At 35.7% G+C, this 24,338-nt stretch overlaps 1 protein-coding gene across 9 annotated transcripts in view; it reads left to right on the forward strand.

The window, feature by feature from the left end:
• Positions 1 to 24,338, forward strand: part of ANKS1B (ankyrin repeat and sterile alpha motif domain containing 1B) — a 407,265-nt gene that overhangs the window by 142,749 nt on the left and 240,178 nt on the right. For all 9 annotated transcript variants that reach the window (XM_063154820.1, XM_063154817.1, XM_063154828.1 and 6 more), the window contains exon 12: positions 10,372 to 10,552. In XM_063154820.1, the coding sequence (XP_063010890.1) occupies positions 10,372 to 10,552 (181 nt within the window). The remainder of the gene's footprint in view (positions 1 to 10,371; positions 10,553 to 24,338) is intronic.

A 24,338-nucleotide genomic window follows, 5' to 3' on the forward strand; every position in this document is an offset into this window, starting at 1 on the left:
TTTCTGATTGTCCAGATGAGACTTACTAAGTTTTTAACTCTTGAATTGCTAGTTAATAGAGACTTTGAGAAAATAATACACTTTGAAATTAAGGACAAATGCTGCTGTGTATATTCACAGCACATGGGATCCAAAATAAGATTGGATAGTAGAACAAGTAGATAAGTCTGCTTCAGGTTTTAACTTAGTTACATTAGTACAAAGAGTAAAATATTTCTTACCTTATCAGACTGTAATTTTTGAAAGTGACAGTAAAATGGAGCTTGTTCTATCACAGTTCCTGCAGCTCTTAGTCTGGATGAAGCCTGAAAAAAACTAAACTGCTTGTGATGCTTCATGTATGTTTTTTATTACCTACTCAGTTTAATAGACTTCTCCTTATTTATTTGTTCAGCTCCATTTGAAAAAATAAACTGTATCCATAGAGGGAGAAAGAGCACCTTTTTCCCTATAAGAGTGTTTCTTTTGGCAGTGTTACTTACTTGTGGGTCTTGGGCCAATTCTCATAAAACTGAATTTTGACTTCCTACCTTTAAATTTAGTTATTAAATGTAGTCCAGCATTTGCATGTTGTCTTCTTGTCTTTTTAAGGTATGTTTCAAATGGCTTACTGTAGGTACAGCTTTTGATGTCAAAATGTGGATTATTTAAAAGTTGCTTTGATTTTATTTATAATGGATTAGTGTTTTCCCTAGTTTATGTGAATAACTCAATTTCCTAAAAGTGTTGTTTCAATGCTATTAAGAGAGTTTCTGGTAGGAGGACAAAGAAACAAAGAATTTCAGTGTTTCTGACATGATGAAATTTTATAATTTTGTTCTTTCTTGTTTTATTGCTAAGATCTGCAAAAATCTATTCATCATAATATCTTTTTTTTTTCTTATCAATATGGATGTGCTTTACAGGAATCAAATTTTTTTCCCCATTTATCTTTTTTTAACCTTGGTAAGCAAAGTTGGAATTCGATCTATGGCTCCTCATTTATCTGGCTAGGACATCTATGAATATAGTAGTAGCTAATAGTTTAAACATTAGCAGGCAAAGGAAATTGTCTCCTTTTTCTAGCAGAATCCTGCAGGACATGTGTAGCCTTTGATAGACCTATGCCACTTGTTTGGGCTACCATGTGTATGGCAGTTTTTGCATGTGCAGTGTGCCCGTCAAACCTGTTTGTGGTTCATTGAGGCACAGGGAAAGACCAGGACCAGGACATGAATGGACAGACTGACTGTTGGAGATGTGTGCTCCAGAGCCTCCCTAGCTGATTTAAAAAGTGATAATGATTTACATTCAATGAAATTATTCTTTTTGCTGGCAGGGGCAGGAATTACTTTGAACACAAACAAACAAACAAAAATCGTCTGAGTGGAAACTGGAAAATCACAGTTCCATAAAATAAATTTTCAGAACGAATGGTTCCACAAACAGAATTTTTCAAGGGGATTAGTGTGACGGGTTCCCCATGTTGAAACAATGAAACTATTTCTGCCTGGTTCCTCCCCTATACTAGCGCCATGCTGTGGTTTCCTTGTTCTTCACAAATGAAATGCACGCCTTGTCACAGTGTGCTTGAGTTGGCACATCCCTGTCTCTGCCAGCTTAGTGAAATCCCTGCTGGAGGTTGTTGCACCAGTACACAGCACCATGAGAACTCCGTGTTGCATCTACTGAACTTGTTCTGCAACACACACACAGAGAAAATCTGGTTTGTTCCATTTTACCACAAAAAGGAGGGCTGGAGAACAATTGTATGCAATAAATCCTCTCCACTCTCTGAATGATATCACAGGACAGTGGGGATGCAAGGACCTTCTTTGTCCTATGAGCTGCTTTCTGTGCTTAGCTCCACTTACAGCATGCTCAGCCAGGTTGATTTTCCTCAACCAGGAAAATCACTGTGAAGGAAGGCTGTGCAGGCACATGGTGCTTCCTTTTCAGGTGCACACTTCTGCTGCTGCCGTGTTTTGGTGCTGGACTTTGTGCCCTGTCTGTGCTTAGCACAAGAGGCAGATAAGACTTAAAAAAAACCCAAAAAACTTTACTGAGAGTTATGATTTTGTGGGGGATCATATCCAAGGTAAAAGCTACTCCTGTGTACATGCTTTTGTGAACTTCTGGGAAGTGCTGAGCATTCTCCAAACCCTCTAAAATAAAAATATATTCTACAGTCCACACATGAGTAGATTTAGTGCTCATGCTTTTTGTGCCTGGTCTAGAGATTTTCCTTGGAAAATATTGTTTCCAATGTTGTGTGTATCTCTTAGGGCTGCAAGCACATTAAGGTGGTTGTCAGCAGTCAGTGACCTTGATTCTATGTAAATATATTTCAGGTTATTCTCCCTTTGACAGGGAATGTCTGTACAAATCTACTGCACCCAGTTTGATGTCTTCTTATTCTAATGATGTTGAATAAAAAATAAAGCTCCTAAATAGCCCTTGAAAAAAAAGGAATAAAGCAGAGTAAGAGGTATACTGTCAATGCCATTAAGATGTGGCTAGCATGACTGAAAATAGGGCAGACATTATGAAATTATTTTATTCTGGAATACTGAGTACTAAACACAAAAAAAGGATATGGTTGGAATTATCTCTAAGGATTGATTTCTACACACCCCTTTCCCCCACCACACATCCCCCCACACTCACCTGTTTTACCACAGCATTCATGGTCAGAAGATGTGTTACAGCTCCAAAGGAGAATATTAAAAAAAAAATCCTTGGAGCATAATGGAAACTCTGTGACTACTTAATAACAACATTAAACAAAATATTATTAAAGAGATGCACTGTAAGAGATCTCCTTTGACAAGTAACTATAAAACATAATTCTATTTATATATTTTAATTAGGTCTAATAAGAAAACATAAACCCATCTAGCCAGTACGTGGTACTAATGAAAACAGCAAACAGTGTGTGTTAGTGCATTTAATTACAGTTCAACAGGATACTAAAACACAAGTATAAATTAAAGCAGAATAACACACTGTTGTGAGGAGTGTTAAGTTTTAGAATGTCGTTTGTACATGCATGTGTCTTTCTTGGTTGAAATTGGTTTCTTACCTGGAGGAATTTTCAAGGTTGTGATTCCCGATTCAGTATAAACACAAATCAGGCAGAAATGTAGAACATTTTTCCTATATGAACAGACATTTTTCCAATATGTAACAGACAGGTGAACTACTGTTTTTAAAGGCAGTTCAGATACTGAAAGGAGCATCTATGCTAGTAAAATGAGCTTTAGCTCTGCAGAGTTGTCATCTACGCTGTTGAATTATGGACACAGTCCCGGGTATAATTTTGGTAGTGTACAATTTTCTTTCTCCAAGCATATCCACTGTCAGGCCTTATTTGTGATTTGAATAGAGCAAGCACCATTCCTGGTAGATAATTTTGCCTTGAAGACCCTTCTCTGACACCTAATGAAGTTTAATTGTAGGGGTGTGAGCAAATCCATGCCAGTAGCCCTGCCCTAGTACACATGATACTTGGCAACAGAACACACTCAAAATATGGAAGATTAAAGCCTTATCTGTTGTGCCTTCATGCGTTTCTTACATTATATTCTTAGCATTTTCATTTGTTTCTGTTAGTATGGGGGTTTTGAGCACCTTAGTTACACAGTCACCCTTTATCATCATCTGATAATGCACATTTTCACACGGGCATGTCGTCTGTAGCATGCAGCTTAGAAAAAACAGCCATCACTTTGACCCTTCAAATTTATGATATAGAAATATCATTATACAAGTAATTTTCATAATCTGCAGGTGGAAAGGAGGATGTTACTAGCAGCTGGAAGCTGAGCTTTTTTGAAGAATATGGTCTTACATCCATTTTCCAACTGTTTCAGTGAAAATAACACTTTTAATCTTTGAAAGCTAGACAATTTTTATATCTGAGGAATGAGACATTCCTCTTATTTATCACATTTATCTCTTGCTGTCTGGATCTCATTTCAAGCAATTTTTTCCCAGGATAGGTGTAATTGTGTATCTTTAAAATCTGGTCACACCTACCAAGGAGGGAAACTGCTCCAAAGGTGTTGCAGTTTTTGGCATTCAGGATTGCTGCTCCTCAAAACCCACAGCTGCAATATGGTTGCAACTAAAATAAAAGTAGAAGGCAAGGAAAATAGAAACTGAGGCAGATCAACATTTTCTCTTATTTATTTCCTGTGTGGTTTCTCATCTGAGATAAGACCACAGGTAGAAGGGGCAGCAACCCTCTGAACTGTAAGTACTTACTCCAGTGGGAGACTTTCAAGGCAGAGGTAGGATAACATGCAGAGGAGAGCAGAAAGCACTGTGTCTCTATGGCCCCCAGAGTCACACAGCACAGCTTCCTGACCACAGGCTACACAAAAGAGCTGAGTCTGTCATTCCTGAGCATGGCACTGGCAGGGGAGTGATCCAAGTATTCTGAGGGACTGTGAGATTACTCTAAAGTAATATGCATTTTCTGGTCATGCAGGATGCAAGCAGTGTCTTTCTCTAAATTAATAATCAATCAAACAGAAATTGCTAGGACTTTGACACTATGATGTCATTAAAATCAGTTGTAAAGAATCTACAGTAAAAAACAGTGAAAGCATTTTTCTTTAATTTTTTTTAAGTCTCATGGTCCTGCAAGCTTCCTGTTGTGGCTGCTTGGGATATATTAGGTGCCAGCCTCTGTGTATTTTCTGCTTTCTCTTAAACTTAATTAAAATATTGACAAGTAAAATCAAGAATGTCAAGATGGGTACTAAAACTGCCTATATTTTATTTTTAATCGTTGTTGTAAGATAAAGTTCTGTGAAATTAAAAAAGAGAAAATTATATTACCCTGTTAAAAAGAAAATATGTCTTCAGCTTTTTCAACATGGTATTTTGAAGCTTGACAGAATAATTGATTCAGTATTCTAGTAATAATTCAATGTAGTCTTGCACTTCTAGGTGACATAGATAAATCAAACACAGATTGTAATTGTAATCTCCAGTTTTTGCAATTTCAAGGCTACTTGATCACCTTAGCTCAGATCCTATAAATCAAATAATTCTTGACAGCAACATTGACTGATGAGAATGTATCAGAACTGGTGATTTCTGCAAATCACACTGGGGACAGGAGAAAACAAGGAAGCCTGTCCTGTTTCAGACTATATTTTACTGGGAAAATTTTGAATGTTTTGGTCTCCTATGTAAATGTACATGAGCAAAAGGGACAAAGATAGAAACAGAGATGGTATGCTGGAATGTCGAGGCAAAAGGCATAAACCAAAAAAGTCATGTGAAAGTTGCATTTGAAAGAGAGGACAGAGGTTAAAACTGAATGTATTCAAGGACAATGAGAGGGATGTAGGGACTGTAAAGTCAGTGTGAGATGGGACCATGAGGGAGTCTTTTTGAGAGACCTTGATGACAAAACCACAGAGAAAACAGAAAATCAAATTTTAGAACACCAAATAGAACTGGAATCAACTGGATACTGTCTAGGTCTTTTTAGAGTAATATAAGTAGATTTGGAAGGAATGTAACAATAGATAGGAGAAAACAAAAGAAGAGAGGTGCCCAGAGAAATTGTGGATGCCCAATCCCTGGAAGTGTTCAAGGTTAGATTGGATGGGGCTCTGAGCTACCTGGTCTAGTTGAAGATGTCCTAGCTTATTGCAGAAGGTTTGGATCTAATGACCTTTAAAGGTTCTTTTCAACTCAAACCATTCTATGAAAGGGAAAATGAGTGTGTAGAATGAGATTTTAGAAGGAAGCTGAAGAAAGGAAAATTTCTGAAGAAAGAGTGAGTTGATCAGAGAATTTAAAGAATTTAATCATCTGGGCAAGTATCAAAATGAGGGATTTAAGTGGCCATAGAAGCGAACTCCCATGGTGTTAAATATGTGAGATGAGCCTGGGGGAAGGGGCTGCAGCCTCTTGCTTTCTTTGATAAGTCTGTATTTTATGTGCTAACTAGAATTTGAGAATGTAGGTGCAGTTCTCTCTTCTATCATACATTTTCTGCATGATATATTGTAAGTGAAACCAGTTTCTACATTATATAGGGCAGCTGGAATTTGCCAGGTTTTGCCAAATGCAGAATTTCCTTAGGCTCATTGGTTCTCATTGTTTCAAAAAACCACACATCTCTCCCTTGGGAAAGATCTATACCCTTGCTCAGCATCTGTAAAATGGGGCAACTAGCTCTGCCATAGTACCGAGTACTGTGAGAATTAACTTTTTTTAAGACTATGATAGTGCTATGTACACAAATCCCATAGGTAAAAGAAGGTGAAGTCAGAAGCTTCTATTGTAGAGTATACTTCAAAGCTGAAGAAATATTTTGGTGTTAAATTGAGAAAGGAGTTTTGCCCTACTGCCTCGGCTAAACGTTGTAAGAAATAGTTGAATGATCCCTTGCCTGCTTATAGTGTAACATGTCAGTCATGGTAGCATTACAGAACTTGCATGCAAATTCCATTAATGGAAGGATTAAATTCTTACTTGTCTTTTGAATAAAAAAGCAATTCAATATGTGTTTTTTGATGCTTTTCCTGTGTTTGCAGTTCCAAAGTGATATCTTTCATTGATATATGTTCGCTACGGACTGAACATGAAAATATTTTTATTATACATGATTTAGCAGTTATTTAAATCTTATTGTTATCTTTAAAGATTAGTACTGACATTTTTTGTTATGCATTTAAAAGATTTATTCATTAGCATGATTTGATATGCTATTTTAGGATGGTATAGCGTTTTCTAGATTGGTATTAGGACGATCGAAATAATATTTGTGAAGTAATACCTAAAAAGTAAATATTGGTAATTAAATAGATTTGCACATAACAAGTGGATTAAACACTGAATGAATGAATGAATCCAATGAATCAAAATCTACTTAAGGAAAAATGTGCTTTCTCTCTAGCACACTTATTGGGATGTGGTGAAGTCATAAGTATGCCAGAATTTCACAAGGGTTATCTAAGCATGTCCAGACCTTTGGATTAGTACAAGGAAGGCATGTAATGACAAAGCTGGCTTTGAAGAATGAGGGAAACATTATCTCTTTGGGACAGAGTTTTGTGTTTGTATTTCACAACTATGAAATCTTGACCCTTGACTGAGTTATGGTGTTCAATATAGTAAATAATCTTAGAATTTTTCAGAAACAATCTCAAGAGTTCTTGGTAAATGTAGTTAAACAGTGGCTTTGGCAGGGGCAATCAACAAACCAAGTCAGGATTTACTGCTAGTAAGACTGGAATTTGATGTTAGATGCTAAGAAAAGATTTCTAGAGTGTTTCTAAGAGTGAGCTGGATGTGAGATTAAATCTGGGACTGAAACACCTCTGCTTTCATTTCTGTGTATAAGAATCTCTGTCTGATTTAGAGTCCTGATCTCCTACCATGCTTAGGATAGTTGCAGGATTCAATTCAGTTACTTAAAAGTAGGAATCTAATGTCATTTGGGGTTTTTTAGAGGTGTCTTTGAAATGCATATGCGCAGGCATTGTACAGGCATATAATAGAGGAGACCTGCACTCTTCTGAGTGGCAGCTGGAGGCCTGGTGGGATGCCCTAAGGAATCTGCAGTGACGGTAGATACCTGCATTAAGGCAAGAAAATCAATACCAAAGGGGACTGGGGTGAGGTGAATTGTTCTGTGAACTCTTGTTGGTACACACACTAGATCGTGTTTTTATTGGCTAGATCCCAGCTGAGTGCTCTGGGAGCTTAAATACCTAGGGTACATGTAAATAGCTATGCTGGAAATTTGGTTGATGAAATCGGGAATGGAATTTAATCCTAACTGTAAAAAAGAGTTGATTGATTTCTACTGGGTTGTTTTTTTGTTTTTTTTTTGTTAGTTTGTTTTTGTGCAAATGGTGCTTTAGAGAGATAAAGGCAAAGAGATACACTTAGCACAAACTGGTTTACTGAGTCTCTCATAGCGTATATTAATGAACAACTAGTGTACTTTAACAGCATAACATTTTACAGGACACAGCAAAAGTGAAAATAGTTCCTCTAGTTTCTGAATTAGCTACAAAGGCTTAGATGCTGGATTCCTGACTAATTATATAGAAAAATTATTGGCACATGTTGATGGATGGACCTTGTTAACTCCAAATATATTGCAGCAGTGTAATAATGTGCAGTACTAGAGGCTGAGAGAGGTTTTCTGCAGAAGCCTTAAATTAGAAAGACTTTAAACTGAGATATGTTTCTGCCAATCAGTAATAATAATGCCCAAGTCCAAAATAAGGTGGTGAAAGGCCAAATGGTGTATCAGATACTGCTATTCTGCCTCTAAGAAAGGGACACACAAACAGAACAGTGGCTGGAGGGCTGACTAGACAAAGGCCAGGGCAGTTGCCTTTGGTGCTGCTTTGGGAGACAAAGATGGACCATTCCAGCTGCACGTTTAATCAGGAACTGTCTTGGCTCAAGAATAACCAGACACCACACCTCATGTTAAGAGAAGTATCCCCTTTTCAGCACCGGAGTTTGCAGATCTGCAAAGCCACCATTGCTGGGAAAGGGCCAGAAATGTACTTCTAGATGACCAGAGATTGTTTTCAGTTTTAGAAATAATTAGGTCATTCATGAGTCTGTTGTCTAGCAAAAGCATGCCATTTAGATTTAATTAATACAGATGAATGTTTTTGGTCTGATCTGAGAGTTATTTTGGCTCAGATCCCAAACAATGACTTCCAACCACACTGTTTGATGTTGGAGTCTGTCCCTGTTCATTTAACTCTCCCATGAAATTACTAGAGCTAGGAGTCAGGCTTTCAAAGCAGAAACTGGTTTTAATAATTAAAGAAAGTAAGTCCACTAAATGGACCATAGATGAGTTCCAGATGCTTACCAAAATTTCTCTTTTTTTCTCAGTTTTAACATGACACAGTTAATTCATATGATCTCTAATAAAACTTGAAGAAATAATCAACATTATACAGATCTAATTCTATTGAATTTGTCTCTCTCATGCCAGTATGAAGGGTGACTTTTTAGTGAAAACAGCCTGGTTCAGCATTTATAACACAAGCATTGCAGGACTTGTAACCTAAAAATTAAATTGACCAAAAACAAATTTGAAAATCCCTCCACTGGAATATTGATAGATTTAACAGATAAGGGATGGTGAATACCTTTGTGGTCCAATGAGGATCTTATGTTGCCAAAGGTAATAATTAGCTCATGACACTAATAAGGAACAAATTTTTGACCCTTACAAATATTCTGACATGTTAAGCCTGACATGCTATAACAAGAAGAGATGACGCATCTTTTATTCTCTTTTTCTTATTTTTGTCCAGGTTTGGTTTTCCAAGGCAGAATTTCCTGAGATGTTTTTCTCTATTGTGAAATATACAGACAGCTATAAAAGTGAATGCAGGGCCTCCTCTATTTCGAAGGTGTTTGATGTTTCAGGTCATCGATCTTGAGGCAGCAAGGAGCATTCTGGGGTTAGGGTACTGTGGATATAGAACCAGATAAGTGGTACAACAGACTGTTTAGCATGGCATTGCAAACCAGCAGTGGTCTGTGGCTTAAAAGCTGTGATATTGACCACTAAGGTTATGCCTGTATTAGTATGTAGTGCAGTGCAATGGGAAAAAGTCCATGTAGTGAAAAAGTTGTTGCAGACCTGATGAACACATTATATACGTTTAATTTCTACACCTGATGATGTAGATCCACCCAAAAGAAATTAGTTTCTCATGCTTTAAAACTGCTCTGCAATCCAAAGCACAGCCATTAAATGGGGTCTCCTCAGAGGTTTCCTTTGAAAGTAAATATTTGAAATAAAGTGGTGCCAATTTGTTTAGCTGTTGCATGAAAGCTCATACAGACAGTTTGAATTTCATGTATGAAATATATTTCATGTATTTCAAGCTAACACTTTTCCCTTATGCTTCCAGACCCTTTAGTCTTTGAATATTTGAGGCACATTCATAAATGGAATAAACAGCAGAGGGTGGCTTTCGAGTGATGGGCACTTGATATTATTTAGTAAACTTCATTATACAGGCATCAGCGGTCTAATTGTTTTGCAAGATGTGCCCAGCAATGCAGCTGGTGAAGAGCTCCCTTTCTTATCAAAAGATGGTTGAAATTATTATATGCAAGGCTGTAAAGGCCTATTTTATGTTGAATTAAATTGATTAGAGTGAAGACATGCATTTTTTCTAATAAAGATTAATCCAGATTTTAGAAGGAAATTAACTCTACACATAGGCTTGTCATATTAAATGATTTTTACTACTATAGCCTTTGAGCCAAATAAAAAAAGTAAAACCAAAGAAAAATAGGTTTATTAAATGTCAAGTGATGAAAACTGTATAAAAAGTCTGTATTTTTAATGGCAACCTTCTATTTTTCTTGTAGCCAAAGCAACGTACATCCATAGTATCTTCTCTGGAATTTCACCGAATGAATCACGGCCACAATTATTTTGAAATTAACCCAACCATTGGCTGTGCAAGTTTTATTTCTACTCCTGCAATCAGTCCGGCTAATTATTCCTTTGGATCTCTGGAATACAGTCTTGAAGAGAAAGAACTTACAGGTATAGAAAAAAAGCTTACTTTGTCTGTCAACAAAGCTTTATAAAAGTTTAGGTCCTTGGGTTTGACTTTTAATTGCTGTTGACTTTCCTGGAAAAATACATTTATCATAAATTATTCCTGATTTTTTTTTTAACACAGAATTATTCCTGATTTTTTTTTTTTCTTACTACTCTACAAAGAGTTCTGATAATTATATGACCAGTATTATGAGGGATACTTTTTTTCCTGAATATTATATTTTGAATAAGAAACCTTTAATTACCAGACTTGCTTAGAATTTAGGCATTTTAGTTTTTGAAATGATGATGATTCATGCATCTACTTTCATCATGGTGTCGTCAATATACTCCAATAAGAATTTTAAGTTGAAAAAATGTAATTAGAAATCATTATGTAACCACCAGTAAAGATGAGGAAGAGAAGATTTCTAAGAAAGCTGTGATTGTTTCTTCAATAGTGATGGGATTCATTAAAGTAAAACTTCAGTGTATTTCCTCTGACGATAAGAGTTGAATGGAGTGATGGAAAGAGGAAGTTTTTATCTGTAAACAGAGATTTACATAATGAAAATGCTGTAAAAAAGGATTAAAGTATTTCCTTTTTCACAGATCAAAGCTTCAAGAATGGGAAATTGTCAACAAAACAAGCATTTATCTTTGTCCTTTCAAATTGCACATAAAAGTTTCTTTATTTAAGCTAAATTTGTGGCAGAAGGGTATAGTACTCAGGAAAGCTGATATGAAAGAAATGTCTTTGGTAGCTAATTTATGGGATCTGCAAATCAAGTTTAAAAGGGTATTGTATTTAAAATATAAATAGGAGTAGATTACTGTAAAATAAAAATAACAAAAATGTTACAATTCAGTGCAAACTTTTCAATTGGTTTTTGTAGCATTGGTCTTGAAATGAAATGAATCCTCTTCATTCCTAGTTGGTAGAGTTTAAAAAAATAGTTTCACAGCTAGATCAATAGAAAACTATAAGTTTAGGAAACTATTGTGAAATAAGACTGAGAAATCCTATCTTCTTTGATGAAGAGAGAGTTAAAATGATCAGAGATTATTCATATTGGTTTTTGGATTATAATATAAACAAAGATAATATATGTGTCATCACTGAAACTAAAAGAAGGTGCTTATATAAAGGATATAGAAAATATTTTTCAACTTAACTGGAAGCAATTTGAATGGTATCTTTTATTCCTGGGTCTGGGGTCATTTGATTCTTTAATGTTTTGGTTGTTTTCTGTTGTTACTGGGTTTTTTTCTACTGTAAATTCTTTTCAGCAATCACAATTTTATTCTGGGTAGTTGAATTATACTAAATATTTCTTGATGTTTAAAAGCAAAGATAAAAAACCAGAAAGAACATTCACTGGCATTAGATAATTCACTTCTCCAGATTTCTGCTGTTGCACAATTCTGTTAAAGTTCTTCACAGTATCTGGATTCGCTTGACTCTTATCTTCTTTGGTTGAATCTACAATGGACTACATTCAGTAACTTCCAACTACTGCATTTAATTTTATGAGGTTGGATCTATAAGGTCGTGCTCCTTAGAATTTTATGCTTCTAATTTGTGGATGATTTGATTTATGGATTGAGTGAAAACTGAATTTCCTTTTATCTCTGCCCAGAAAGCTAATAAAAAATAACAGGCAAAATGACTGAAATTCAGGGCATCTTCAACAAGCTTTTCAATAGTACATTTTACCATCAATAATCCTTAATTTGCCATTAGTAAATGAAATAATTACAATTAAAATTACAATTCTGCCCTTCATTTTCAGCTGATGTCCTGGAATTATTTAAGTAATGTACAGGATCCTGTATTAGACACAATATTACTCTGAATGAAAAAACCCACACTTTATTTTGATCATTTAGTTCATTTTGATTCCTTACTAATAGATGATGCATGGTAACTCTGCAAGAAACAAGAAGTACTAATGTGGAAAGAGAATAAAATCTGAAAGGAACAGATCAATATTGTCTCTCTTGGAAAAGTCTTTAAGGCTTGTCTCTTATCTAAAATGTTAAAAGCTGAACCTGGAATAATAATGGTCAGGAAGGAGCAGCAGAAACATTGTTCTGTGTTCTGCTACAGCTTTTCTCTGCTTTAGATAGCTGTTGTTTCACTGAAAGGTCCCTTGTTTCTTTTCATGATCTACAGTGACAACAGATACAACTCATCATATTATCTAAATATAACCTTCTGAAAATTCGTGGAAAGTCTGCATCTTAAAATACTGGTTAGTTTAATTGAAGATTTGTGTGCATTTGAGTGAAACAATTTAAATGCTTTTTACAGGATGTCTAAATCAGAAACTTCCATCTAAATAAGGCATAAGTATTTCCCTACTCAATTACAGTGCTTTTCATGTTTTCTTCTTTTGCAATGATTCATTATAATTCAGATAAAAGTAAGAGATGAATACAAAAAATAATTATTCTGAAAAATTTACCTTTACCTGAGGTGGTCTAGACTACCTTTGATAGTCTGCTACCAAGGAATCAACCTGTTGTTGATGGTTCCTTTTTGTGTTTGGGAATCACAGTTTTATTCTTGGTGTTTGCTAATCCTCTACATCACCTAATTGAAACAGAGGTCCTGATTTTTAAGAAGTGTATTTTTATCAAATAGAGAAACATGGAACACTTTCACAGATATATTTAATATCTGAGACATATTATCTGAATGATGGTATATGTCAACATTTCTGCTTAGTTATCCAGAGAACAGGCCACATACAATGGTAAATATGTGCTTCAGCTTTGGCATCAGGTAGTAGAGTAGACAAACCAGGTATGTTGCATGCATGGATGGCAGCAGATACCTTAATATCAGGTTGCCTGATGGAAGAATAAAGGTTCTGTCCTTTGTTTTGGACTTTAACTGGTGGAAGAACCTGCAACAAGTTGGCAATATTTGTGTAGGGCAGGCCATGTGAATGCAGCGTTGGCGTGACCTCTTTTCAGGGCTTTGTCTGGTGCTAGATCATTGACATCAGAGAGGCATTCTTGAATTCCAAGTGAATGGTCATGCTTTCACAGCATTGCATTTCACCTCAAACTGGACACCAGTGCATTGGAGTAATACCATACTAATATAATCATACATAATATAATAAGTTACTGTACTAAAAGTGAGACCACTTCATTGCACAAGGAGTCATTTCTGTAGGCAACTCTGTCCCAGCAAGATGCATGTGGTTTTTTTCATCATCTGACTACAGGTATTTAATAGATGTTCTGTAAGATAACACACATGAAAAATTAAACACCTGACAATTGGGTGATTGTTGTTTGTGAGATGTTTGTTCCTCATGTTACTTTGACCGTGAACTAAGACCACAGATGTGCAAAATTATTCATTCCAGGAGAGGGCAGCCTGGGCTTTCAGGGAAATGCCTGCCTAAGAGATCTCTTGCCTTGTTTTCTGTCCCTCAAGTTCTCTTGAAACTGTAAATCTTAAAGATGGAAGGCAACAAAATTGTGGCCTTTTGGTAACATTGACTTGGCACAATCAACGCTTGCAATTGAAACTGCCAGTCTGGATGATTTTCTTTTTCATTTTCACTTGATCAGTCAAAATAATGGATCTTTCTCTAACCCATATAATTACATTATGTCTTCTTGTCCCAAGTATAATTGAGCCATGAAATTAAAACGACAGTTCTGCAGAGGTTCTTGTTCTGTTTCAGCTCACAAAATATGTTTGTACTCAGATTCATGTATGCAGCAAAAATGCCAGCAGATGTCTGAAGGTAATCTCATTACAATCTTTATTTTCAGCTCATGAAAATCTGTACATTTTCAATAAATTCAGTATGCCATTCATTGTAAACTAGGATACAGTTTTTTCTCATCTTGTTGTGGTACTGAGAAGTATTTACTGAGTTTATCTCTTAGTTAGAAAGGCTGTCTCCACTGGAGGGGACCTTAAAGTAGCTGTTACTGCTTTTATAAGCCATGTTCTTTAATTGTGAGAGACATTAAATACATCTAAGAAGGCTACATTTTTCCTTAAACCAGCCTGGAATGAACAATTCAAGAATTTAATCTTCAATGTGTAGACTACAGTTTTTTTCTTTTACTTTTGAAAAAATGATATTTGAGTCACACCTTCCGTTCCTTCTATAATTGTCTTCAGATCTTTCTTTACAGTACATATCTGATGAAATTGTTTTGTATCACAGGCCCTATTTCAGAAGAAAAAGCAGCTCCAAATGCTCAAAACTTGTAGTTTTGTCTTTTTCTTTTGAGAGAATCGAGAACTACAGCCTATTACAATTAGAAACTTCTTTCAGAGATCAGGCCTAAAATTCTTGGCTATGTTGCATTCCTTTATGCAGTCAGAATTTATTCTCATGTAGGAATGTTTCTTTAGGTGACAATAGCAAAGCTGCTCTTCGAAGTAGGTCACGTATTTGTCAGCATTACTTTCTCATTCATGTATCTCATTTATTAAGAGCTGATATGAAAAGATCAAACTCTGATGTCTATGTAGACTCTTCAAGCCTTCCTTTTTCAATTATAAAAAGTTTTGGAATGACTAGAAGTGAAATAGAAAGTGAAAGAAATACCAAGAAGAAGAAGAAGAAAGTAACTTTTATTACCAGTGCTTTTTTTGGGTATGCTGTATGCAAGCTCATGGTACACAGTCTTTGTTAACAAAGCCTCACTAATGAGTAAAAGAACACATGGTTTTCAAGTGACAGATAAAGGGGAAAATATTGGCTTGTAATGAAATAAGAATACTCAAAAAATTTTGGTAGATAAAGCTTTCCAACCTCCTTTATCCAGACACCTCTACATCCGGGAGATAATATCTAAAAAAAATGGTATTACCAGTCTGTACTAACTTGTCATTGATTGAAAACTCTTTTCCAGATTAAATGGCTTTGAAAGTCAAATTAAGGCCCTCTTTTATCTGGTTTTTAATTTTTATCATCATCTTCTTGATTACAATGCAACAAATTCTGCCAGGGCATTCTTCAAAACAGGTTAATTTGAACCTTTTCATCTGCAAAAATTGTTTTTCCCTATAGTTTATAGCTACATTCAACTGAATGCAATTAGTAAGACATAGTAGAGCTATTCCAGGAATTGCTACTGGGGATCATACTCTCTACTGTCTCATACAGTTTATATTTTGTTCTAATTAACTTGTCCAGCAGATGTAGCATGTTGAGGTCTCCTTCTCTTGCCCTTCTTTTTGCTGCTTCTAATTTCAGCCTTTGCAGAGTTATCCAAGGCGAGACGCAGTCTGTCCCACAGGGACAGGGAAATGTAGGATTGATTATTATTATAAACTTCTCTTTGTTGACTACTATTGTCTTTGCACAGTCCAGTTTCAAAGAAATTAATTTCATGCAGCTCATTGTAGTTATATCTCAGTGTTATGAATATTTCAACACACCAGAAAATCTAGTGGCAGAAAGGTCTTCTGAGCCAATACCTGGAAAGCTGTGGATGAAACCAATTCCTGTTGTTCCAGTCAAAAACAGTATACCTTTTTCCAAGAAATTGGAAAATTTTTGCTAGTGCCTTCGTGAAACATTAGATACAATATGCCCCTGAATCTCATGCCACCTGAACTTAAAGGTAATCTCCTTGGAATTAACTGTATTATTCCAATTTAAAGTTCATGACAGTCCTTCAGTAATGCTTCTGCAGTGTTGTCATTCAGTTTTTTCTCAGGCTTAAAGGAATTATCTGGGCTAAACCCTCTTAGTTGCTCATGTGAACCTGCTCTCCAAACATACTGTCTCATGTCACTCAATATGTGGACGTTCAGATTGCTAAAAAATGGTAAAGTAATATGAAAATAAAACAATTTGTAGCAAGCATATTGAGGGAATAAAACTGCAGATGGGTCTTGAATCTCTGTTGTCAGAAATAGCAGTGGATGTGTTAATCAAACAAGGAATGACATGAACAGCTTATCTCTTTTCACATCAAATTCTGAACCATCTGACCACATGTGGAAAGGCATGTGTTGAGCCATGTGCCTGCCTGTCTTTTATTCAAATGGCTATTCTTCACAGGATTTGCTCTTTTCACTCACATTATTTGCTTACGCTGAATAAAGCCAGTTAGCTATTGTTTACAATATAGGGGGGTGAAAAAATCTGTTCTGATACTTAGGTAAGTATTACCTTAGTAAAAATACTAAGGTATTTTTACTAATTTTGAAAACCTGTGTTCTTAAGCCTCAGTCTGGAAGGAGGAAGGTGGGAGATGGAGCAATGCTGTGATGCTGCTGGAGAGGAAAATTTTAGATACTCTCCTAAAACTGGGGAAAATTTCCCTCAGGATCCTTAGGAGTGTGTTACACTGCTATCAGGTCCAGGAGGTAGCTATTTCTCTGAATCCTTTTTTGCCTCTGAAATAAGCATAATGTAAAGCTTACTGCAATGTATGCGTGCTTGTATACGTGTCTATCTGCAACTATTAAAACCTTTTACACTTCATTTAGTTGCATACTTTCCCTTTCTTGAGAGGTGTCAGCACAGATAAATAAGTGCTTCATCAAACCATAAAATGATTCCCTGAAGGAGCAACAGATACTACTATATTAAGTCAATAAGGACTGTCTAGGGACCTTCTTTTGGGGAACCTTCTTTTGAGGTTATGAGTGCAGCTGTTAGAAGCAATGTAATTAAAAACGTTATTTATCTACATTTAATATAGCTTTTCCCAGGTGTAATAACTATCCTGACATGTAAGGTCAAAAGAAGAAATATTTTCTGTAATGTGTCATTTACGCTTCTTAGCCATCTCTAGAAGCAGAGTAACTATGGACAATACTCATATTTATCTGATTGTCATCTTAGTCAGCTCTTTGCTTTGCTGTTTTGGTTTGGGTTTTTTTTACTGAGCCAGAAGCAAAATAACTCTTTAACTTGTAATAGGACCATTTGCAGAGACAGATTGGTTTAGTCTTTAGGCTGTCACCATGCCGTGTATTGTTCCCTTATCTTTTCATTGGATGTTTTGTAAATAAGATTGGCCAAGCTGTGGACGGATGCTCTTGAAAACTTCTTCACTTCATCAGTCAGAGCAATTGCCATTGTGAGGTGAAGGCAGTGAACAAAGAGCCCTAGGATATCTCAGTCTTCAATTCCTCACAATATTGTTTGTGGTACAGTTTTCTTTTACCCCGTGAATGCAGTTAAACTGATTGTAACGTTATTTAGGATATTCTATCTTACATTTCAATCTGTTTTTCTTTTCCTGTGTCATGTCCTCTTATTCATATTTAATAGCTTTTCTGCTTCTCTGCATCTTTTAGAAAGCTTTCTACTCACCAGCTGTATTTCCAAGCCATATGTGAGATGATTAGAACTGAAGGAAATAGCAAAATGTGCCTGGTTTTTTTAAGAAATTTCAGTCCTCTGGGTATAATTAGTGGTGTCCAGTTTTAAGAAAAACAAAAAGCTCTCTGTATAACACAGTAGTCAGTAACAAAAAAATTTTTTTTCTCCCAAGGCCATTCTGGAATTAAGGACAATTCTTGTTTCTCTTCCTTGCACACAACTCACTAGATTTCTTTTTTTGTTTCTGATCCTTGCTCTCCTGTTGTAATGCTAGTATCATTTGATGTAACAATCTTCTCTCTTTATGTCATTGCAAGCTGTATGAAAAAATGGGGGTGGGAAAACAAGCCTTCTTTACCCTTGGTAGATGTCCAAAAACTAGAGTAGAGTCAATCTTCCTCATTAGTTAATTTATTATGCATTTTATAAACAGCTTTAGTTGAACAATGTAAACATGACAAATATCAGAGTACATTGCTGATGATAGTGTTCTTGTGGAAAATTAAACTTTGATGCTGTTTAGTGAAGGATGAAAACTGAACACCAGTCTCCCTCGTTCTGGAATAGCCACTGTCATTTTTCCTAAAATGGATATGATGCTAAGAGTTCAGAATTTTGATTCCAGCCTTGAAAAACCTTTTTTCAGCAGGATTTGGTCAACAAATCTGAGACAATTGCATGAATGGTTTCAGAATGACTGAGTAGATCTTACTGTAAAACAAGATTAAATAATTTGCATCTGATTCTTGCTATATTGAGTAACTTTTATACGGTGGCTAGTTTGATTTGTAATTAGAAATTTAAAAAATAATGGCAGGTTTAAAAAAATTTAAAACACTCCTTGCTTTCAGGAGCATTTCTACCTTTTGGTTGAAATGATTGATTGTACAAATTCAGTATATAATAAAATTGAAACTCTCAACATTTCTTTGAAAATCTACAGAAACACTATATATTACACCTAATTTAGCACTTGATCATACAAGGTGTGTATATGACTTTTCAGTTCATATTTATAATAGTAATGTAGCTCTAGTGCTAAAGTTGAATAAATAGAAAGGAATTTTTTACATTTCTAATTTTTACATAGTGAGAGATTCATTATCTTCTTAGAGCTATGCAGAGGGTTCACTGGGAGCTTGGACTCGTTCATTTGAAGAAGAAAAATTCACATGGCCATGTCTGGGGAACATACACAGCTGTACTCTGAAAATATGTCAGAACTGTCAGATACCCAAATAAGTAAGTTCTCATAAGTTTACTAAAAACAGAAGGACAGACAATAATGTGGTGGGTCTCAGTAAGAGTAGTTTTATCTACCCTGTGCCCTATTTGACTGATTACAAATGCCTTTGGGAAATGTGTAATTGCAGAACAGTGGCATAGACCTCTTCAGAGTGTTACAGCCTTTGAGTGTTTGCAGCCCAAGGTCCTCCTAAGCCCAAGCACCTCCTGGGTGTTACCTGTGTGTTATGTAACCTTACTAGATGTATGTCTATGGATGGATCCATTCTCCATGCAACCCAAATGCAGATTTTGTTCCCACAAGGAATTTTGCAAGGAGTTACACACTTAACTAACTATCTAATCACCATGAGGGAATTCCCTCTTTTGTTTCAATAATACTTTCAAAACTCAGAAGGCTAAAAAGTGGGTCCACTATTCATGTTCTAGAGCTTTCCTCTGTGTCACTTGTACCCAGCAAATTGTGACACCATCTGATACCAATTTTCTTTATTTCAACAGCACTGTTCATAAAACTAAGATTCTTAATTCCTGAGACATAGAATAATATTCTAATCACAGAATATTCTGAGCTGGAAGGGACTCTCAGAAGTCATAAAGTCCAACTCTTAAATGCATGGCCCATACAGGGATTGAAGCCATGACCTTGGTGTTATTAGCAGCACTCTCTGACCAAATGAACTGATATCTTTACTTTTTTTCCCTAGTTATGCATATTTTTCTTATATCAAAGGAAGACCTTTGCTAAATCATTTAGAAGGAAAGTCTTATTTTCACTTTTGTTGGTGTTTTGTAGATCTCATTAGCAGCTATTTATTGTTTATGTATTTACAAGGATGAAAGCGTTGAAGACTTACTCTGTAGTAGTATTATATATGTTTTCTTAATATTTAAATCATGCTGAAGTGCCCTCTTAAAAAAGGACTCTGGATCAAACTTGTACAGCTCACAAGGAATAATATTAATTGTCTCCTATGGATTTTTATTTTTAAAGAAAATATTTAAGAATTGGTGCCTCCAGACATATCTCATGGAATGGCAAGATTCTCTATAATTTTTCCTCCCAGAATCCATTCTGTCAACAATAGAGACACCACACACCAAGGCCAAGGAGTTTGGGTCACACTTCTGATGATCAATGTAATATCATCTGCAATCTCTCTTTAAAATATCATGTAGATTGTAGCTTTGATGATGAGATCCATGTTTCTGGCACAAGTCGGGCTCTAAGTGGCTGTAGAGAGAAGTATGTCCTTGTGCAGTTGTTTGCAAGATGTTTATTTGTCAGGAAATAAAAATCTCCACACAAAACCTCAATCCATATGTGAAAACACAAAGACATGCAAAAAATAATTTCACCATACCATTTTAGTACAACTTTAATTAAAAATCTAGTTTAGTTTAAATATGTCTCTGGGGACCAGCATGCTTGCTTTTTAAAATCTAAATTTAAGTTTTTCTTCAAATATGATGCTCCCCAAGCCTATTTTAATTTATCAAAGTATCAAGATATCAGACACATAGACACACACACACACACATACATATATATATATATATATATATATAAATATCTGTAGGCATGCTTGAGAGCTGTAATGTTACTTCTCTGTGGTGAGCAGTGACAGGACCTGAGGGAATGGCCTGAAGTTGTGTCCAGGGAGGTTTAGGTTGGGTATCAGAAATGGATTCTTCACCCAGAGGGTGTTTGGGCACTGGAACAGCTCCCCAGGGCAGTGGCCACAGCACCAGCCTGGCAGAGCTCAGGGAGTGTCTGGACAGTGCCCTCAAGCACAGGGAGTGACTCCCGGGGATGGTGCTGTGCAGGGCCACGAGTTGCACTCAATGACCCTTGTGGTTCCCTTCCAACCCAGCGTATTCTGTGACTCTGTGATGCTGCTATGTTCAGCTTACATGAATTTTAATTAGGAGAAAGGTAGGTGTAGGTTTATTCAGTTTTAGTTTTCATTGGATTCCATAGAATACTATAAGCAAATACTATAGTTGAATTAAATGTTTAATAGAAAGAATTCAGTAACAAATTATTAAAAGTTAATTTACTTTTTTTATTTCTAATTTGGTATTTCCCAGAGTAGGACTATAAGGTTGTCACTGGGGACTTTCGTTTCTGATAAATGGGTTGAATTTAGAAAAAACTTTTGTCTACACAGCAGTCTTCTAAGAGGCAGTTTAATGTTGCTGTTACTAAGACAAAAGTAAAAACCAAATATCCATCAAATGAACCCTGTGAATCTTATAGATCCTTGTTGGATCTTAAAATATTGGCTTTGAAAGTCTAGTGGCACCTTAAAAATGATGGAAGAACAGATCATGTAAATCAAGTAAAAGTCAACAAAGGTATAGCAGTCACATTTGAGCTCACATTCCCACTTAATTTTACCCAGAAGGAAGGGACTTCAAGATTGCTTCAGGATGTGAACAAAACCACCATAAATAGGAACTGTGGAGAGATTTCCCAGCCAAAGTAAAACACTAATGAAGATGCACCTGTAAGCCTTCAGCACAAATGAGCTCCTATTAACCATGAAAAAAATTTAGATGAATGAAAACAATGAGAAATGAGAGATTCTGAATGTTTCAACTGTGGAAAAAGCTGTAATTGTCCCTTTTACCATCAGAAAGCCTAACTATGAGATACAGGTTTTGTATAACCAAGCTTATTGTTTTGCTGTTCTTTTCTGGGAACAATTCCAGGATTTAGATGTTAAAACCATAAATATTCAATTATTTGAATCGCTTGCTGTCTATCCAAGCAATTAGAATAACCCCTACCTGCTTGCTATCTAGTTCATATCCCTCAGATAAAGTGAGATGATACTCAAAATTGCCTTCCCCTCCCTCCTCCTCTGGAAAGGTATTCTGTGTCATCTTCATAGGCAAGACAAATGAGACACTGAAAAAAAAATAGAGTAACAACATAAAGAAGAAAAACAGTGCTGAAAATACAAGTTCAGGGAACAGGGAAGACTGTTTTTCCCTGTATTACCAGGCACTTTTCTCAAAGCTAAAAACAGACATTTCTCAGAGCAGCAGGTACTGCATGAGCTATTCTCCCCCAAGTTTTTTGTGACTTAGGAGGTAGTGTTATATCATGAACACAGAATAATAAATGTTCATCACTGTTTTCTTTGTCATATTGTAAAATATCCAAATTTCATACTCTAGTATAGGCAGAAAACCCCTCAATGGTGTAATGCCAGTGGCACTGACAGCCCGTATCTGTCTACGTGAGGTGTCTACTGTTGTCAGGAGAAGTTCTCCTTGGACTGTGTATCACTTAAGAGTTTCTGAGAGAATTTAGGCAGCTGTGCTTTGATGGTTTAACAAGCAGCCAGCCCCCATCTGCTGTGTCTTCATGCTTTTACTGTATGGCAAATGCTGAATTTGTCTTCAGTGCAGTAGAGATGGAACACTGTTGGTTAGCATCCATGTGGGAATGCTAAGAGTAAACTCTTAGCATTGAACTCTTAAACTCTTGATAAGGTGCTACAAGATGCCTGAGTGATGTGTTGTCTTTTATCATACAGCTACATGTTGAAAATGATGGGGAAAACGGAAACAACACTAATCTCAATTAAAGATAAGGCAAGCAGTAGTGAGGTACTAAGTGCCTCATTTAATTTTGTAGAAAAATTTTGGAACAGACCTATTTCAAATTCCAATCAAGTGTCATAATGTGTCTTAATGATTATTTCAGGAAATAATCACACATGATAATTTTAGGATTTCAGAAAATTCTGAACTGATATATTCCTTCTCTCAAGAACATTCTTCCACAGTAAAGCAGCAATTGAAACATCACCTATAGCAACAGTAGCCATGGGGAAACATTTTTTCTCAGTCAGTGAAAGCAAACCACTATCACAAAATGAGGTACACACAACATCGAAGCAAGAATATCTCATGATGGTATTTACCTGGAATCCTGATGAAGTAAACACTCTTAATGTATACTTCAATATTTTAGATTTTTAAATTGCACTGTTTGAGATTAATAATGTCATATATTTTGGTCTAAACTACTCTGCCTCCTATTACTCCAGGGATAATATTGAATTGCCTTAAGCACTTACATCAGCTGCATAAATAATCAGCACAATTGCTTTAGAAAGTGTCATATAGTTGTTGCCTTTCTTCACCATTTGGGATTTAAATGGTCATAGATTATTATGCCTCAAATAAGTTCTAAACTTGTCATTGTAATTAGATATCATATTGTGTTTTCCTTATGAGAGCTTTATTTCTTTTTATGGGAGCTCTTTGCACTCTTCTCAGCACTTGGAAACCAAGCTTGGTTACTGGATATGCACTCTCCTCCTGTTTCGTTCTTCTGTGTCACAACCAGTAAGGGCATTCGCACTTCCAAACCTCATGTTCAGATATTGATACTGAGTTAAAATGGTCTGGAACAAATAAAAAACCCACCCATCACTCTGCATAATTAAATTCTGCCTCAGCACCGTAGACCGCAAATCTTGTACAATTAGCAATCGTATCTGTAAGCAAATTAAGATTGAAGAATTGTTTACTAAATATTGTCATTAAAGTAGTATTAGGAAAAAATACACAAAATAGAAAAAGTATGTTAACTGCATTTCACTGCTTTCAGTTTTCTTAGTCCTCAATCTGATAATCCAAGGATAATGGCAGTGATGATAAAAAATAAAGGAAAAAGGTTTCTAAGCAAATAATTTGTCCTGTAAAAGAAATGTAATTCTTAGCAGTCCTTATATCCCTCATCCCCTGGAATCCTGAGAACTAAAAACAAACTGAAGATATGGCAGTATGGCCAGTTTTTCTCTTAGGTAAAAGTCTATAATATGATTAGGCTAAATCTGATTAAAAATTTAGCGTAATATGATTATGCTAAATCTGGTGAGAAATTTTGTATTCTGTCTTAGAAATGTCAGAACCATGAGAAAGAGAAGAAGAAGAAATTAATAGATAGGTCAAAATTGAGAGAGAGAAAAGAAAGAGAAAATAATAGTCAGCAGTTTGACTGCTAATTCTCATCTATACTTTAAAATCCTACTTTCAAGTACCTGTTTTTTAATGGATATAGCAAACTGTTCTGCATGTTATCACTCATTCATTCATAACCTGAAAAATAAATTAGACTGTTTATAAAGGAGTTTTAATTACATGCTGTAGTTACATATGCTGTATTATTCTTTGAAGTCACCATTTAGACCAAAATG

Source organism: Melospiza melodia, chromosome 4 (genome assembly GCF_035770615.1).
Source record: "Melospiza melodia melodia isolate bMelMel2 chromosome 4, bMelMel2.pri, whole genome shotgun sequence".
In the NCBI taxonomy this organism is placed as follows: Eukaryota; Metazoa; Chordata; class Aves; order Passeriformes; family Passerellidae; genus Melospiza; species Melospiza melodia.